Here is a 15377-nt window from a genome sequence, read left to right on the forward strand (position 1 = left end):
TGGGATAGGAAATGCCTAGGAGTTGGAAGGAAGCGACCGTGGCCTTAATTAAGGTACAGCCCTAGCATTTACCTGGTGTGAAAATGGGAAACCACAGAGAACTATTTCCAGGGCTGCCGACAGCAGTGGGATTCGAACCCACTATCTCCCGGATAGAAGCTCACAGCCGCGGGCCCCTAACCACACAACCAACTTGCCCAGTCACAAAGAGTTCAGAAATGTATGGAAGCTTATAGGGATCGCATCTTCTTTTTATTTCTGCAGTAAAATATGTGTAGAGAATCCTGAATTTACTCTAGATTTGTATTTAACGCGTGCTACAGATAGCTACAGTTCAGCAAGTGGGGTGGCCTAAAGTAACATATACTTCGGAGTAGACTTTTAGTCCATCCGAACTTCCGATATGTCGGCAAAATCTTTGCGTTCACTGTGCAGCAGGAAAGTCTACCCTTACCAGAACAGAATTCTGCAGGTTCATATTTTAAGCAAACAAGTTTTTTTATGACTTAGTATGTAGGGGTTAAAGCACGGTGCATGTGAGGAGGGGTATTTGTTGACGTATGACCTCGCTCATAGTCGAACATTAGTAAACATTCCGATCCAAAATATGTTTGTTCTTCGATGGAGTAGGAGCTTTATAATAACGATGCGTTGGTTGATTTACTGTTAGGATATGGGGACGAAACTTATTTTTTGTGGATCCACGTACGTGACGTAATTTACGCAACATTTACATGATAAAACCTATGATCTTGTGGGAAAGATTAGGGCAGCAAGTGAATGTGGCACACCTTTTATGCTGTTGAGGATGCAAGAAAGAATTTTAAGTCTGTAGTCCCCCATCTGAAATAAGAGAGTTAGTATTTGAACATATTTTGTAAATAAATTGTTTGTACACAGTAACGGAATTGTATTGTTCATTTACGTCTTTCTTACATTTTATTAGAGCCTTTCTCCTTTAGATTAGACCAACCCGCTGTACGGATAAAGCAGATAAGTTGCCGACACAACGGAAGTTTTGACTGAAAATCTACCTCTCCGAAGCACCTGTTACATCAGGTCACGGAGCTTAACGAGCTGTGTGTATCTCAAGCACGCTATGAATAATAATGATAATAATAATAATAATAATGAAAGTAACTGTTATTTACACATTATTTGCGTTTGTTCAAACAACTTGCAAGTGTACTCACCCAAACAGCTCGTAGCCCTCATCACACGTGTAGGTAGCCACTGTGCTTGGCCTCAAGTCTTCGTTGGTGAGTTTGACGCGTGCATTCACTGGTACCGCAGGATGACCGCATCGCACTTCTGGAACATAAATAAAGTACCTTTGTTAAAACAAGAACAGAAACAAAATATCCTCCAGGTGAAATAGAATTAGAATGGAAGGGTAGTGGAAGAAAGAGGAAGAGAGAGGTAAAAAGGTTGAGAAAAATGCACATTCTCGGCAAAGGTTGAGCGCAAGGAAGTATAAAAAAGTATTACTGAATCGGAGACGTAGAATGTTTAGTGACAATACCCACTACTGTTGTCATAAAAAAGACTAAGTTCTCACATCTTTTTACCAGCAATTATTCTCGATACTGTCATGTCTGTTACTTCTAACTTACGAATAAGATATCCTGACTCCACCTAGCTTTCACCCTTGTACAGGAAAGTCGGTCTGAAAACAGACTGGTGTAAAGATAAATTTGTGTGCGAGCTAGGTACTTTGAATCAGGAGGTAAAGGCTAAGTTAGGAATAGCTTTGAATTGTGAAGCTGTACGTATAAACTAGCATCGGTGGTGGGGTCGTGTGCTGAGAATGGAGGAAGATAGGTTAACTAGGAGAATAATGGGCTCTGCTATGGAGGTTAAGAGAAGTAGGAGAGCAAGACGGCGATGGTTAGACTTAGCTTTTTATGATTGAAAAAGGTTTGTGGAACTAAACGAGGTCACGGAGCTAGTTGCAAATAGAGGATTGTAGAGACACTTAGTTCATTCACAGAGGCTTGCAGGCAAAACAATTCATGATGAATATGTATGCATGTGTGCATTTATGTCTGAATATATTATTTTTCAGTTAAAATAAATACAAAAATTCCAGAAGACTATACATTTTCCCTATTACCTTTTACGGTTTATGTAATTGATTTTCTTAATGAGTTGAGAACCATACGCTGGAAAACCTATAAGCTCCCAATGAAGAGCAAGACTAATCAGCTTCGTAAAAGTAATTGCACTAGGTGGAATAAATCGGTTAATTTTTTGCCCAGTCACTTCTACTCCCAACAATTTTCTTCTGCTGGGGTGAGTGGCTCTGACGGTTGAGGCGCTGGCCTTCTGACCCTGACTTGGCAGATTCGATCCTGGCTAAGTCCGGTGGAATTTGAAGGTGCTCAAATACTTCAGCCTCGTGTCGGTAGATTTACTGGCACGTAAAAGAACTCCTGCGGAATTAAATTCCGGCACCTCGGTGACTCCGAAAACTGCAAAGTTTGTTAGTGGGACGCAAGCCATTATTATTATTATTATTATCATTATTATTATTATTATTATTATTATTATTATTATTATTATTATTATCTTCACTGAAAGTACTGATATATGTCGATGAGATTCCAATGGACAGCTGCCAAGTGTATCCAGGTTAATATTATGCTAAAAATCTCCGCATTGTATGACACCATTTCTGGATAACTGCTCTTGGCATTGCTGCATGTCTATATTTCATACTTAAGTCTATTTTGGTCAAGTTTTAAATATTAATGTGGTCATATTTTAGAAATTACAGTCAGCTGTTTACACATATGTTAAGTTAATGCGTCCTACTTAACCTGCTGTGGTCTAATCTCTATAAAGGAGAAGTTCGATTTAGTTGGAGTAAATTGTGTTACGTTAATTCTGTTTGCAGGTTTAAGTTTATTTATTCCGTTATAACCTGGTTTTCGAGACTAATTCTTGAACATAGAGCCATTGCAGTCCGCCACTGAATTCTAGGACACGTATGGGACGCTCCAAGACCATCCGAACGCATACTGTGCATGCGTGGAAGTTCAGTGCAGATGATGCAACAATAGCAGGTACAGCGAGTCAAGACAAAGTATTGCAGTGTAGCAAGTACAGTTCAAGTTGGCGACCACATGGCCAAATGTTTCTAGTCATTAAAACAATCATAGGGTAATGAGATAAAAGATGAAGGTTACTACTTGATGTATTTAACCATATGCTATATTTTAATAATAATAATTGTTCCGGGGTTATCTGTGGAACGCAGAGGTGAAAGAAGGAGCTGGTGGGAATGGGTCTAGCTAGGGTAGTCAAAGATGAATTTAAAATTTTAAAATAAAGGTTATGTTTCTTTTCAGATCTTAAATTTCAATACCTAAAATACTTTCAGGTACATAGGTAGTTGGTACAAAATTAGAGAAACCTAGGATTTGTAATTTACAATTTTTGAGCTTCAAGCTCCTAATTTATAAGGTCCCAAAAACACCAATGTTGCGTTTAGACAGATAGATAAGGAGAGATATTTCCCAAAACACAATTTCTAAGAGCACTTTGCTCCAACCATTACAAGTTACGGCCTTCCAAAGGCACCACTCAATAGTACACAGAAATCTATTACAGAACCAGAAAAGAGCTTACAGGCTCTACAACTTCAAAAAGGAGACTTTGCTCCTAACCCTTACAGCCTGATTCAGGCAACCTTTAAGTTGCATTAGAGATTAGAGCTTCTTTGCTCAACAAAATTACATTTCTAGGCCTCTCTAGGCGCAACCAACCATTTACAACGCCATATTAGTTACCTTTTATATTACACAGGGGTATCTAGTACCCATACTACCGGGCCTTCATGAAGAAGAACAGGTTACATTACTGGCCCAAACACAAAATGTATGGAGGCGTACACTTGCGCTCCTCGAAATCAGAAAAGAACCCTACTTGGGCTTGTGGCCCGACGATGCAGAGGCTAATCCCACATTACTGAGGTGACTAGGAGGACAAGTTAACTTGCGATTTACAAGAGAAAAACGGTTACAAAATCGTAGTCACCTCAAGATTAACTGAAGGGGAATTCAAGAGGGTAACACACTCTCTATCCCCGATTTACAGTTTAAGTCCTTAGGACTTACATGAAATTTTACATTAGAAAGAAGATATTTTACATTTTGGGAATTGACTGTTACATAGTTAAAGATAGGAACCTTCCCCTCCGGTCAGCTCGCGAAGATAACAACATAGATGGAAAAACTGTTGAGCATTACATGGGCTGATGTTCTGCCTGCCGAAGAATGAGGACCCCCGTCTCCTCTCTTAACACACACACTCAGCAATTCGGCGATCAATAAGACAAGTTAGCTCGAAAAATCTACAGCTTTTATACCCGAGGGGAAGCTTCGAGAAGGCTCTGGAGTAAATCCGGACACACCCTCTCATTCTTATTGGCGGAAAAAATAGTTACAAGAAATGTTTGACTGGCTGAAAAATAAATACAGAAAATTTGTGATTGGCCAGACTCCAAAGCTGGTGGGATGAGAAGGAAGTGTTGCAAACCTTGAAGTATCAAAAATAATGAAAGCTATTTCAGTTCAGAAAACCAATAAACACAAAATTTCTTCAAATCTCTAATTATTCCACTTTGCACAAGAGTGCATGATCTCAATTTTTGAATACACATCTATGGAGAAAAGTCCAAATTTCTTGAAAACAGTGATCCACCGAAACAAAACAACAAAATCTAGTCAGTTTAGAAAATTTTAAAATAACATATTACTCCATCATTTAGTATTGACATCTTTTGATCAATGTTTCAATTTTTTACATGATAGGTAGCGTTCTTCAGGGCGCTTCATTTAAATGCATGGGGATGAGGTGTGCCTCCTGGTACAATAATAATAATAATAATAATAATAATAATAATAATAATAATAATAATAATAATAATAATAATAATAGTGGCGCTGGCCTTTTGACCCCAACATAACAGGTTAGATCCTGGCTCAGTCCAGTGGTATTTGAAGATGCTCAAATACGTCAGCCTCGTGTCAGTAGATTTACTGGCACGTAAAAGAACTCCTCCGGGACTAAATTTCGGCTCCTTGGCGTCTAATAAAACCGTAAAAGTTTCGTTTACGGCCATTTGAGACCGCGTTAAGCAACAATAACACATTGCTGGAAACCTTCTTTGCAGCCACAAATATTTGTATTTTTTCTCTGGCAGCCTGTCTTCTTTCCTCTGTCCATCCCCTATTCACTTTCTGTTCGTCATGTAAGCCTCTGGAGCTGTCGATCACTGATCTATACTTTGTTCGGTTTAGGATGTCTTCTCGATTGAATATAGAGTGCTCAAGACCCTTTCTTACCTCCCTGAAATATTTGTGGGAAACTTCAGGTCTACTGTTAAGTTTCATCGAATAACTGGTTAATAATAATACGAGGATCGAGTCATAAGTCATGACAACTATTTTTTTCTTGCGAACAGGAGACAGCACGGAAAATCTAAGATATGCATTTGGAAATATAGGGCATGTACTTATGCATATTGCCTGAAGACAAATTCTGACTTCAGGAGATTCTCGTAGGAAAGTGACAGAACACAGGCCATTGGTAAACATTGTTTTATTATGGTACAGACAGCAAATATACAAGACTACGTACAAAGGACAGGTCTCCACTGGTTACAGACCTTCGAAATAATCACCTAAGTTTTCCACTGTGCGTTAACAGTGGTGGGGCAGGCGCTGAATACCATTCGCTGCATGTGTATCGCTAACGTGTGACACCTCTCTCCGAAATGCTCCTACGATGTCCTCTCTTAGCAAACCGTTGTCCACGTAATGGCTTCTTGACTTTGGGGATTAGATCATAGTTACATGGGCTCAGAACAGGCGAATAAGGCGGGTGTGGACAAACCTCCCATCAGCACCGTTGTAAGCGACGCTGAACAATGGCTGCTGTGTGAGATGTCGCGTTATCGTGTAGGAGTATGGCGTTGACCAAAAGGTCTGGACGTTTGGTTCGCACTGAATGGCGCAATTTGTACAACAAAAAGGAATTGTAATAAACTGCATTGATAGTGTGCCTCTCACGCTATGGATCACACAAGAGCGCCTGGAACATCGTATGCCAGGAACGTCTCCACCCAACTCGCCGCTGTTCTATAGGGCATGGCATGCACACCTAATGCTTCCCGCAGCTCTGCATGGCATTGGCGTGGATTTCTGCCACGGAGAACTGCTATTGTAATATACGATCGTTGCTCCTGCCTGTTGACTTCCATTTTGTGACGCTCTCAGTCACACACTGAACTGGGGGGCATGCTTAGACCCACACTGTTGTTTACATACACCATCTAGTGGCATCATACGCAAGTACGTACCGTACGTTTCCAAATGCATATCTTAGATTTTCCGTGTTGTCTCCTATTCGCGAGAAAAAATAGTTGCCATGCCTTATGGCTCGACCTACGTAAATCTGTCTACGCAGCGGGTATAATAAATAATAATCGTATTGCCTCAGCTACCGTGTGCAGACATTTCAATTTGACGCCATCTGGCTGTCTGATCGTCAATTTCGACGTTCCGTTTTACTCTAGGCCCCCACTAGATGGCAGACCGAGTAAACCGAAACTCTCTTGGGCGTCTATGGCTGAGATTTAATGAATTTTGTCGGGTAAACACCAAATGTGTCACCAGAGATCTTTTACATGCCGACATCGTATGACATGGAGTGTCGAATGGACTTTTTTCCGCCCTTCAAAAATCCGACTACCTCTGCCGAGTTTGAACCCGCTATCTTGTGATCCGGAGGCCGACACTCTACCGCTGATCCACAGGGGCAGCGGGTATTAAGGGCAATAAATGCGTCACCGCTGCACATCAGACGACAGGTAGCGTGATAACCTGACTCATTGGCTGAATGGTCAGCGTTCAGAGGATCCCGGGTTCCATTCCCGGCTGGGTCGGGGATTTCAATCGCCTCTGATTAATTCTTCTTCAGACAACACAGCACGATATAGCATCAAGTAAAATTATATTCGGGAGGGGTGTAAACAATCTCCTAAGTTTAAGTTGATTGTGAAGAGTTTACACTGCCATTTTCACCCACGACGACTTGGCTATGAACATAGACATTATATGGTTTTCGATTCGGACAGTCCTTATTAGTAGGCTGCGTACCTGTTTTGTTATGTTTGTTATATTTTATCATGAAAGTTTACATTTGTTAATTAGTCTGTTGACAGTGCAAGTGAAATATGCTCAGTGTAGCTGTGTCTTGTGCTTCGTAAATAAATAAATAAATAAATAAATAAATAAATAAATAAATAAATAAATAAATAAATAAATAAATAAATAAATAAATAAATGCTGCAATAGTTAAAACACGTCAACGTCCAAAAAGAAGGTAACGTACAATAAAAAATCTCCACATTCTTTGCAGACTGAATTTGAATGTTATTCGTATAGTTCCAAATAGAAAATGGCGAAAATTCAACGGAAAACCAAATTCGTGATAAATTATGGAAGTCTCTATAGCTTGACTTCGACACTGGTTCTTTCACAGTTGAATGGTTCACCTGCAAGTCAACACGTACGCTAATGGAGATTTCTGTAGATCAGTGACAGAGGGGCTGCCTCCAGATTCCTAAATCGCGGGTTCAAACACGATCGAGGTAATTGGATGTTTGAAGTGTGGACAAATTTCCATTCAGCACGCCATGTCGTACAATGTTGGCATGTAATAGATCTCTGGTAACACATTTGGAGTTTATACGACAAAATTAACTTTGAATTCAGCCACAGTTTGCCCGAAAGGGATCCAATGATTCTACCATCTGTTGGAGTCAATCGGAATTCCATACTGACGCACAGGCAGCCTTGACGGCGTCAAATAAAAATAGCTGCTCACGGTAGGCTATACAATTATTATTATTATTATTATTATTATTATTATTATTATTATTATTATTATTATTATTATTAGGGGCAATAACCATAAAAACCACAGAACATTCATTCCATTATGGGCCTTGGCCTGCTAAGATGACTGCTGCCCAGCCAGATGGTCTTCAGATATTGGCGTGTATTGTTCAGCGTGACAACCCGACTCATTGGCTGAATGGTCAGCGTTGAGGCCTTCGGCTCAGAGGATCCCGGGTTCCATTCCCGGCTGGGTCTGGGATTTTAATCGCCTCTGATAATTCTTCTTCAGACAACACACTACATTACCAACCATCACAGAAACACGCAATAGTAATTACATCCCTCCATATACGGTTGACGTCAGGAAGGGCATTCGACCGTAAAACAGGGCCAGATCCACATATGCGACACAGTTCGCACCCGCAACCCCACAGATGTTCAGCGTGACAACATCTGTCGAACTGCTTGACTTTCAAGATCGGATCCACATTTTTCATATCAGGCAACTCCTCAGTCTGTCTTACAAGGCCGAGTGAATTCCATTCCCGCCCTTATTACAGGATTAAAAGGTTTGAACGAGCCAAGAATTCAACCCAGAGCCTTTAAGTATGAGGCAGACACGTTACCCCTACATCGTAAGGTTAGACTGGAAGTAATTAAAAACGAAATTATTTTTTGAAATAAGGTAGTGTGCTCAACTGCTGTACGTTGCCAACAAAGAAGACCAGCCATTTCTCCTGCTTTAAACAATTATAAACCAACCTACCAACCAACTACCACACCCACCCACCCACCTACCCACCCACCCTCACAGCGTTATAGTCTACATGATCTAACAAACCACCGCACTCAGCTGAAAGACCTGTAGATTATGGGATGGCGCGTGGTCAGCATAACGAACCCTCTCGGCCGTTATTCTCGATTTTCTAGACTTGGGGCCACGATATCACCATCAGATGGACCATCAGGTTTTGCCATGTTGGTTGAGAGAACTTGAACGAACTCTGAGATCCAGACAAAAATCACTGACCTGGTCGGAAATCGTACCTGTGGCCTCTGGGTAGGAGTCAAGCTCACATACACTAGACCGCGGAGCCGGTTAAACTATTTTAGGGCATTTACACTAATTTTTTATCAGCTTTTCGCATAAGGAAAGACGACATTGCATGGTAACAAGTAGATAACTTGGAAGACTAGTTAATGTTTATTTTAAATCTGCTTTACTTCGCACTGACACAGATATGTATTATGGCGACGGTGGGATAGGAAAGGGCTGGGAGTGGCAAGAAAGTGACCGTGGCCTTAATTAAGATAGAGCTCCAGAAAACATTTTCCTGGTGTGAAAATGATAAACCGTGGAGAACCATCTTCAGGGCTGCCGATAGTGGGTTCGAACCCCCCATCAGCCGAATACACGCTGATAGCTACGTGTCCCAAACCTCGCAGTTGCTCGGTGTGTAGTTAATCAGAAAGGATGGCTGGTCTATAGGCGTCATTATTAAATAGCCGGATTATAGTTGAAGAAAATTATGGTACTGTGTTAAAAATAATACAGCGTATCTTCGGGCTCCGGCGGTAGAGCGTTGGCCTTCTGAGCCCGGCTTGGCAGATTCGATCTTGGCTCAGTCCGGTGATATATAAAGGTGGTAAAATGCGACCAGCACATTAAAGAACTACTGCGGGACAAAATTCCGGCGCCTCGGCGTCTCTGAAAACCGTAAAAGTAGTTTGTTGGACGTGAAATGAAATAAATTATTATTTTTTCACTGAGAATCAAGAACGTGTCAAGAGACACTTATTACATCTAAGTTCGTATTCCCTTCATCCTGTAACTTGCAGTCTAAATTCTGTTTCCGGTTTCTCTACTGCCATCTTCTTGTCAGCGTGTGTAGTAATGAGGAGGACAGACAGGATTCCTCTCCTCGGGAGAAGGAAGAGCCAGATCGTTACAGTTACCCGAACATGACAAGAGAAAGTGTGGCAAGCTGGAGACAGTGAACAAGTCACGGACTGTAGATCTGAACACTATGTCACATTACCATAGGTAATCCTTTCTCCGAGAAATGTCACAGAGGAAAGGGATTCGAAATCTGTTTTTCCAACATCCATTTATCTTATTCTGTACTGATGAACCGAGTTGAAGTGCTCTACTTTTAGGAGAATGTCTCTTAGTGGCAGTCCGGCTCCATGGCTAAATGGTTAGCGTGCTGGCCTTTGGTCACAGGGTCCCGGGTTCAGTTCCCGACAGGGAATTTTAACCGTCATTGGTTAATTTCGCTGGCACAGGGACTGGGGGGGGGGGTATGTATTGTCTTCATCATAATTTCATTCTCATCACGAAGCGCAGGTCGCCTACGGGAATCAAATCTAAAGACCTATACCTGGCGAGCCGAACTTCTCCTCGGACACTCCTGGCACTAACAGCCGTACGCCATTTCATTTTTCTTAGTGGCAACGAGATTCCAAATACCAATTTTCGCTTCTGAAACATGTTAACATTTTTTACAATTGGCTTTACGTGGCACCGACACAGATAGGTCTTATGGCGAAGATGGGATAGGAAAGGACTAGGAGTGGAAAGGAAGCAGCCGTGGCCTTAATTAAGGTACAGTCCCAGCATTTGCCTGGTGCGAAAGTAAGAAACTACGGAAAACCATCTTCAGGACTGCCGACAGCAGGGTTCGAACCCACTATCTCCCGAATGCTGGATACTGGCCGCACTTACGCGACTGCATGTTAAGATTTTGAGATTTATTGTAAATATACTAATTTCAAAAATGTACCCAATTTTTCAATTGTTTTCACCCTCTTAAGTAGATTTTCCGAGAAAAAAGAGTGTATCTTTATTTTTAAAGAAAATTTTAAACACTAATTTTCGCGTCTGTAAAATCTTCCATTCTTGAAATATGTGTCCTCATGAAAAGAATTCATCTCTTTTTCGGTGCTTTTCACCATCCCCCCTTCCTCACTTAATTGGGTCTTACAAAAACAAACAAAACTTGTTTCCTAATTTTTAAAGGAGATTCCAAATACCAACTTTACGTCTGTAACACGTATTTATTTATTTATTTATTTATTTATTTATTTATTTATTTATTTATTTATTTATTTATTTATTTATTTATTTATTTATTTATTTATTTATTTATTCTTAATCTGTTTACTCTCCAGGGTTGGTTTTTTCTTCGGACTCAGCGAGGGATCCCACCTCTACCGCCTCAATGGGCAGTGCCCTGAAGCGTGAAACTTTGGGTCGGGGATACAACTGTGGAGAATGACCAGTACCTCGCCCAGGCGGCCTCATCTGCTATTCTGAACTGGGGCCTTGTGTGGGTATGGGAAGATTGGAAGGGATAGAGGTACCATCCCGGCATTTGCCTGGAAGAGAAGTGGGAAACTACGGAAAACCACTTCTAGGATGGCTGAGGAGGGAATCGAAACCCCCTCTACGCGGCTGACCTCCCTAGGCTGATTGGACCCCGTTCCAGCCCTCTTACTACTTTTCAAATTTCGTGGCAGAGATGGGAATCGAACCCGGGCCTCTGGGGGTGGCAGCTAATTACACTAACCACTTCACCACAGAGGCGGACATTTATTTATTTATTTATTTATTTATTTATTTATTTATTTATTTATTTATTTATTTATTTATTTATTTATTTATTTATTTATTTATTTATTTATTTATTTATTTATTTATTTATTTATTTATTTATTTATTTATTTATTTATTTATTTATTTATTTATTTATTTATTTATTTATTTATTTATTTATTTATTTATGTATTCAGCTTTCAGATATAAGTATCCCAATTAAAGGATCCAACCATTTTTCAGTCTTTTTCACCATCCCCATTAAGTGGATTTTTCAAAAACATAAATGAGTGTTTCCTTATTTTTAAAGGAGATTCGAAATGCCAATGTTTACGTCTGTAACATGTTAAGTTTTTTGGATATACTCATTTTAAAAATTTGCCCCCCTTTGTCAACCCATTAAGTGGATTTTCCGAAAACAAAAAAATACCTGTTGTTTATTTTTAAAGGAGCTTCCAAATGAAACATTTCACGTCTTCAACTGTTCTGTTTTGAGGTTTAGATATAGGCTACTCATTTTAAAAATTCACTCCCCTTTTCACCCGCTTACCTACAGAATATACAAAAATCCTCCCTTAGTGAACACCTACACTGTCATATTAACGTATCACCAAAATTTCACTTCTTTATGGCTCGGCGATGATCAGTCAGTCAGTCAGTCAGTCAGTCAGTCAGTCAGTCAGTCAGTCAGTCAGTCAGTCAGTCAGCCCGGATATTTTACTTTATATATGCAGATAAGTTGTATGTACTTGATAATGAGTAGAAGGTGGATGTTGATGATCTTAAAAATCACTGAAATCGATTAATAAAATGCCCTTAAATTTATGGAAAAATGTTTTAACATGTAACATATTAAAAGTGACTTAAAAATATTTAACCAAACTGAATTCTAGTGACTCTGTAACAATGGTTTGACAAGTAATATATCTCTGCTCTATTCACTGCTCAGTTCTTGTTTTTACAGAAATAATTATTTTACTTGGAAATTTATACAAATCTGGACATAATGATTTGCTGACTGTATTGCACTTTGCCTCCGTAGAAGCTGGAAACACTTCTTGTTCTTCGCAGCTGTTACATGTTTCAGATATTTCTCTCGTTTAATGTGCCATTGTACAACAAACTTCCTTTCCGCTCGCACTTTAACACTGCACTATTTATAAAATAAAATACGCCCATCTGACGTAAAGACGTGTTTTTTTTAATTCTTTCACTACCTGAGTTAAAACACGCTTTGTGATGGTTACACTTTGGACAGTCTTGCACAGATGTACTTGGGAGGATAATTTATTACTGAACCGGAAAGTTATAAAATTGTTGTTTCCAGTCCCTTCTCGTTTCCAGTTGTTCCTGGGCTTGAGGTACGCGAAGATGAATGGCTTAGCTGTAGGGGCTGGTGCGAAGGCTGGTGCATTCCCCGTGCTTCAGACACTTTAGGAAAAACTTCCCCTAATTGTCAGTGTTCTGTATTGTGTTCCTGCGCATTTCTTAGAAACACAAGACTCACAGCCATACATCCTTTCATTACACCTTGTTAGTTACCAACAACTGCATTCGGAAGATAGTGGGTTCAAACCCCACTGTCGGCAGTCCTGTAGATGGTTTTCCGTGGTTCTCATTTTCACACCAGGCAGTTGACGCCTTAATAAAGGCCACGGCCGCTTCCTTCCCATCCCTAGCACTTTCCTATCCCATGGTCGCCGTAAGATCTATCTATATCAGTGCGACGTTAAGTAACTTGTAAATGAAAGCAACAACTGCTCGTCATTTCGCTTGGTCACGAAAGATACGTAGCAAATTTAACCATTTGTAAGAAAAATTTACAATAAAGAATACAGGATAAATTTAAAAAATCATTTAAAAATTATTCATTGATGTAAACCCTTCTTGAAAGTTCAAATAATGACTGATGATGCCACATCGGCAAAATAAAAAAAATGTTATTATTCATGTCGCTGAATGAATGTCTGTACTACTGAGCAAAGTCCTATTCTAATACAAAGGGGAAAAAGTATGAAATTTTAGCACCATTCACTCCCAATAATAATAATAATAATAATAATAATAATAATAATAATAATAATAATAATAATAATAATAATAATAATAATAATAATAATAATAATAATAATAATAATAATAATAATAATAATACATAAAATGATGCACTGTGTGCGATTTGTGCGGCGTGAACTACCGTGCGTTTTTTTCTAGGAGTCGGTTTTTACCTACTCTTTTCTGAGACTAAACATATCGCGTTCCACTTCTTCAGAAACGTTGAACAAGGAAGGCCGGATAGGAAAAATGAAACGCATGTCAAACTCGTAACACTATCAGACTCAGCTAGACACTCCGTGGTCACTAAACCACAAACATAGGCTGAGCCCTTGGGGAGTTGTCAAGTTTAGTTATCTCTTTTGATATCCATAGGGTGGATGTGTTCTACGAGGGGAAGTAAAGAATCAGCTGTACTGTTATCTTGGCTTAGACTATTCTTTTGTTCAATAATAATAATAATAATAATAATAATAATAATAATAATAATAATAATAATAATAATAATAATAATAATAATAATGTAATTGCTTTCATGTCCCACTATGTACTTGAATGGTTTTCGGAGACGCCTAGGTGCCGGAATTTTTCACGCAAGAGTTCCTCTACCTGCCAATAAATCTACCGACACCGGGCTGACATATTTGAACACCTTCAAATAGTACCGGACTGAGTCAGGATCGAACCTGCCAACTTGGACTCAGAAAGCCAGCGCCTCAACCGTCTGAGCCACTCAGCCCGAGATTCGTTTTTTTTTTTAAAGGTGCTGTCATTAGTTTAATCGTTCGTTTCTTACGTTTAGTCATTCCTTTCTTGTAAGAATCGTTTGTTACGAGGAGAAAAGTGAGGCATAATAATAGATGGATTGTTTCAAACATCTTCTACTTATAATGTGTTAGGCCTGTGTAGTGGGAAAATAAAATGTTGCCATGGGGCTTCGCAAGCTGAAGCTTGATGACTTGAGAAAATAGAGCAGGTCGATGTTGTCCTCAGCAAAGGATGGGAAAGTGAAAAACACCACACTTTCTTCTCGCGACACTTCGAAACAGATCACCGTGATTGAGTGCGCCGTGAATCTCGGCGGACTGCGTGGGATTTAAGCGTAGGAGAACGCCGAGGCCACTGAACTCTCCGCACCTGCCGTAACACTTCATCCCCATCCTGAACCTCCTGTAGTTCACTTCCAACAGAATACATTTTCTACTTAATCGGCTTCCGATTGCACCAATTCAGTTTACAACCAGAAAATACTCTAAATACTTGTAATTAAAACTGCTGAGTATACCAAAGTACGCTATTGCCTCTTCAAGTGCTTCAGGAATCAATATAATTATTCACTTCTAGGTAGTTATTTCTTTTAGGCTTGACTATTTTAGAAACGCATTTCAGGGAGGTCCGGCATAATTTTTCCGAGAGTTGATATTTTACCTAAATTTCGCTGTTTACTGAGTAGGACATCACCCTACTCCGCGTTCACATTATTCTTTAAGGAGCGTTATTTTAGAAGATCGCCCTGGATGAAGAATACTTTAGGAAGTCAAAAGTTGTTCAAGCCGATGGATACAAAGTACAAAGTATTAAGCCATGCCTAAAACAGTCCATTTCAGGACTAATATAATTGAAAGAACTATGCCAGATTTCGTAATGAATAGAAATACACACGTATTTGGTTAACGCAACACACTAAAATTTTAGAAAATGTAACACATAGAGCAGGACTCGCAACCTAGTTCTCACTTTGAGAGGCGTCTAAGTTTCCTTGGATCTAACTGCCACTCGGATGGATACGTTTAATATTGTAAAGCTATTCCCACGTGTGC

The 15377-nt window shown here is 39.7% G+C and overlaps 1 protein-coding gene across 1 annotated transcript in view; it reads right to left on the reverse strand.

Annotated features, from left to right (window-relative positions):
• fw (furrowed) overlaps nucleotides 1-15377 on the reverse strand; it is a 524942-nt gene that overhangs the window by 229345 nt on the left and 280220 nt on the right. The window contains exon 2 of the mRNA XM_067146533.2: nucleotides 1194-1311. Within this exon, the coding sequence (XP_067002634.2) occupies nucleotides 1194-1311 (118 nt within the window). The remainder of the gene's footprint in view (nucleotides 1-1193; nucleotides 1312-15377) is intronic.

Source organism: Anabrus simplex, chromosome 4 (genome assembly GCF_040414725.1).
Source record: "Anabrus simplex isolate iqAnaSimp1 chromosome 4, ASM4041472v1, whole genome shotgun sequence".
In the NCBI taxonomy this organism is placed as follows: Eukaryota; Metazoa; Arthropoda; class Insecta; order Orthoptera; family Tettigoniidae; genus Anabrus; species Anabrus simplex.